This window comes from Enhydra lutris, unplaced genomic scaffold (genome assembly GCF_002288905.1).
Source record: "Enhydra lutris kenyoni isolate GAN:26980312 unplaced genomic scaffold, ASM228890v2 scaffoldscaffold59, whole genome shotgun sequence".
NCBI lineage: Eukaryota > Metazoa > Chordata > Mammalia > Carnivora > Mustelidae > Enhydra > Enhydra lutris.
In genome coordinates, this window is record NW_019154143.1 from 4498394 (window position 1) to 4502527 (window position 4134).

The 4134-nt window shown below is 44.1% G+C and overlaps 1 protein-coding gene across 1 annotated transcript in view; it reads right to left on the minus strand.

Moving 5' to 3' along the window:
* Positions 1 to 4134, minus strand: part of LOC111158382 (glucokinase regulatory protein-like) — a 28333-nt gene that overhangs the window by 15594 nt on the left and 8605 nt on the right. Inside the window, 4 exon segments of the mRNA XM_022520388.1 lie at positions 3550 to 3633; positions 3732 to 3793; positions 3796 to 3828; positions 4007 to 4103. Of these exon segments, the coding sequence (XP_022376096.1) occupies positions 3550 to 3633; positions 3732 to 3793; positions 3796 to 3828; positions 4007 to 4103 (276 nt within the window).

The window sequence follows — 4134 nt, forward strand, 5'->3', positions numbered from 1 at the left end:
TTTGTGTCAAATGTCATCTTATCTCCAAGTATCTTTCAAATAATTCAAAGGAAAAGACGGATGAATCAGATGTGGCAAAATGTTAAATATTGGTGAATTTAGGGGCGCCTGGGTGGCTCAGTCAGTTGGGCATCTGCCTTCAGCCCAGGTCTCAATCCCGGGATCCCGGGAGCAAGCCCCATGTCAGGTACGCTGCTCAGTGGGAAGCCTGCTTCTCCTTCCTCTCCCTCTGCCTGCCACTACCCCTGCTTATGTGCTGTTTTTCTCTGTAAAATACATAAATAAAATCTTAAAAAAAAAAAGATTGGGGAATCTTGGGAGAATTGTATGGGTGTTCACTGTTGTGGCGATTTTTCTGTAGGTGGAAAAGTTTTCAAAATAAAAGTGTGGGAGGAGTTTACATCAACGATATTTCTGCAACTAAAGATTTACTAATGGAAGCCTCTTTATTTCAAACAATCGCAATATATTTGGAAAGATACAAACCAGAACCAAGCAAAAGACAGAAGCTATACACACCACCAAAAAAAGACTGATTGATGTGACCATGTAAAAATGTAAAGAAAACAACTCTCCATCTACAATGGAAAAATAAAAAATAGTCATAAACTAGAGGAAAACATAGAACGGGAATAAAAAAAAGGCTACTGTCCTTGCTATATACACTCCCTCTTATAAATTAGTAAGAAAAAATTAAATATTTCCAGAAGAATGGATGCATATGCCCAGAAGGCATGAAGAAGTAACACAATAAAGAAAAAAAAATAATAGCCAATATATATCTTTAAGCAGCCAATCTCCATAGTCATCAAAGGAATTTGAATTAGGGGCCCCCCCGGGTGGCTCGGTTACCTTAGTGTCTGACTTCAGCTCAGGTCATGACCTCAGGTCCTGGGATCCAGCCCCTGCCTTGGGCTCTGCCCTCAGCAGGGAGTCCGCTTCTCCCTCTGCCCTTCTTCCCCTCCCCCTATTCATTCTCTCTCTCAAATAAATAAATAAAAATCTTTTAAAAAATGATGATATGGATATATTTGTACAGAAAGGTGTTCATAATTTTCAGTGAAGAGAAGCGAGTTAAAAACAGCATGGTGAAGATGGTCCTATTTTTGTATAAATATATTTACATACGTACATATGCATAAAAAAGCCTAGAGGGACATTCTCCAAAATTTGTCTAAGTGGTTTTTTGGAAAAAGGTTGTTTTTTTTTTAAACAGATTTTATTTATTTATTTGACAGAGAGATCACAAGTAGGCAGGGAGGCAGGCAGAGAGAGAGAGGAGGAAGCAGGCTCTCTGTGGAGCAGAGAGCCGGATATGGGACTTGATGCCAGGACCCTGAGATCATGACCGGAGCCAAAGGCAGAGGCTTTAACCCACTCAGCCACCCAGGCACCCCATTCTAAGGATATGTTTTAAAAATGGGAAACTGGGTGTTTTGTTTTCAATAACATTAAAGAAAAAAGCATTTGTATCTGAGATTTATTCTTTTCCTTGGCACAGTCAAGGTCGAATTTAAGGAATATAAGGGATCCCTTAGATCCTCTAGTCTCCTGAGAACACTGGGGCTCAGTGAGCCCACTGAGACATCCAGGCTCCCCTGGAAGAAGGTTATTATGAATGCTTTTCTCCTTTTGATTTCTGTATTTTCCAAAGTGTTTACAATAAAAATATTGCTACTATAATTATAATTTTCTTTAAAAACACAGATCTTTTTCAAAAGATCACAGGTTAACATTCCTTACTATATCCCCTATCCCTGGAATAGGACTTGGCACGTGATAGGTGCATAATGAATGAATGAGTAAAAGAATCTGGCCCGGGGCGCCTGGGTGGCTCAGTGGGTTAAAGCCTCTGCCTTCAACTCGGGTCATGATCTCAGAGTCCTGGGATTGAGCCCCACATCAGGCTCTCTGCTCAACGGGGAGCTTGCTTCCCCCTCTCTCTCTGCCTGCCTCTCTGCCTACTTGTGATCTCTCTCTCTCTGTCAAATAAATAAAATCTTTAAAAAAAAAAAAAGAATCTGGCTCAATTCATGGATATGGTTGAAATTTATACTGTAAAGTGAAATCAACCATGGACTTAGAGTCACAAGGCCAGGGTTCGAGTCCTGGCTCCTGCTTTAACCACGTGGCTGTGATTACAATGCCTTAATCTCTTAGTTTCAGCTTCCTTCTCTGAGATGGGGGGAAAAACTACCTCTCTTAGGAACCCGTTATGAGAAATGATATTATAAATGAAATAGTTTGTAAAGTACAGAGTCCTACATGTGTATTAGGTATGATGACGGCACAGTGGAACCTGGAAGAGGTATCTCACATCAAGGAGGGTTCTAGACAACGTGGGTTTCATCGGAGAAGACTTCTTAGAAGATGTGAGATGTCAAAGGAGACAACGAATGTAGAAAGTATGCCACAAAAGTAGAGCTGTGACCCATGAACACCATTTGGAAGGGAAGACAAAGGTGCGCACTGGAAGGAGCATGGACCCCTCGGCTCCGGGGGAAGGGCTTCCTGTGAGTGCTGAGTGCAGGTAAGAAAGCACAGCAGCTGTTCGGCCAAGTCAGGAAGCTTCCTGGAGGAGGTGATCTGAATAATGGGTGAGACCACATGTCTCCAGCGCAACCCTTCAGGGCCTGGTCGTGCCCTGTGGATGGTGGGCAGGTGTCAGGTGAGAACACGGAGGAACCACAGATGCAAAACTGCCTTCTTTCTTGGGCCACAAAGCACAGGTGAACTAACACTCAGATGTCCCAATGCCCTCTCCAGACCAAACTGCAAAGTGTACCCAAATTGATAATTATTTCTATGATAATTGTCAGTGCTTGTACTGATAATGCCTTGCTAAAGCATTATCAGTGCTTCAGTAGTGAGATTATAATTAGTAAAATTATAATTACAAATATTATAATAAAGTATAATTAGTGAAATTATAATTTCATTATATTATAGACAATATCAGTAATTCAGCATATTCTGTCTGCAGAATGTCTGTCTGCAGCATACATTGTCTGCAGTGAATTCAGCATAGTGAACTTGCAAGGATATACCTTAAAGACTTTTGTATAGTGAGGATGACTATAACATCAACAATGAACCTGAAACAAGGGACAAATGAGTGTCTGTCAGGTGACTGGTAGCCTGGCCTGTTTTTTTCACATATTCCTGGAGAGAACTGAGCCATTACCTTGGAAACACTGACCAGTGAGCCGGTAACACAAGAACTTGCCCAGCTGGCTTTCTGGAAGTCCAGCAAAGCTTTCCACCCTCCAGCCTTGACGGATTTTTTTTTTTTTTTTTTTTTAGATTTTATTTATTTATTTACCAGACAGAGATCACAAGTAGGTAGGGGTGGGGGGGGAACAGGCTCTCTGCTGAGGAGAGAGCCAGATACAGAACACGATCCCAGGACCCTAAGATCATAACCTGAGCCAAAGGCAGAGGCTTAACCCACGGAGCCACCCAGGCGCCCCAGCCTTGAGTTTTCTAATTTCTGGAACCCTTCCCTCTCTTCGTCCCTCAGCACAGATAATACCCTCTCATTCCCCATACCTGGATGAAGTTCCCTTCATATTCAAAGAAAAGCAGTGGCCACGTGATGCTGATGATGGAGGGGAAGAGCTTCTTCAGAGGGGTCTGGAGAAAGAGAGAGAGAATGGAGCCAGAGCAACATCCTCAGGAAGACCTTGCTGTAATTGCCACCCCAGGTTCCGTCCCCAAGGCTGGACCCTCACCGGCAGGGTCTGCCCCACGGTGCTATGCGCCAGGGCCTGGATGTTGGCAGTCTTCTCCTTACCTGCTCCACCAGCGCCTGCACCTCCGTGAGGTTGTTTAGGAGAGGGGAAGGGGACCAGAGATGAAAGCTCTTCTTCCTGTTCCCTGCGGTCCAGTCAGGACACGTGCCCCTCTCCCTCCCTCGGAGCAGGTGCTTTAAGACCCAGAAAAGTGACAGCTCCCCTGAGTCACTCCCCTGCCTCCATCTGCTCACCCCACCGCTCCTGCCTCTCACCATCCAGGGCAAAAATGAAGACCACAGTGTCGATTTCTGTGAGGGATGGCAAGATGGAAGTCAGGGAGTCCTCTTGGGAGAAGGAGAACTGGGGACCCTGGGCACGAGAAGAAATGCCTATTCAAATA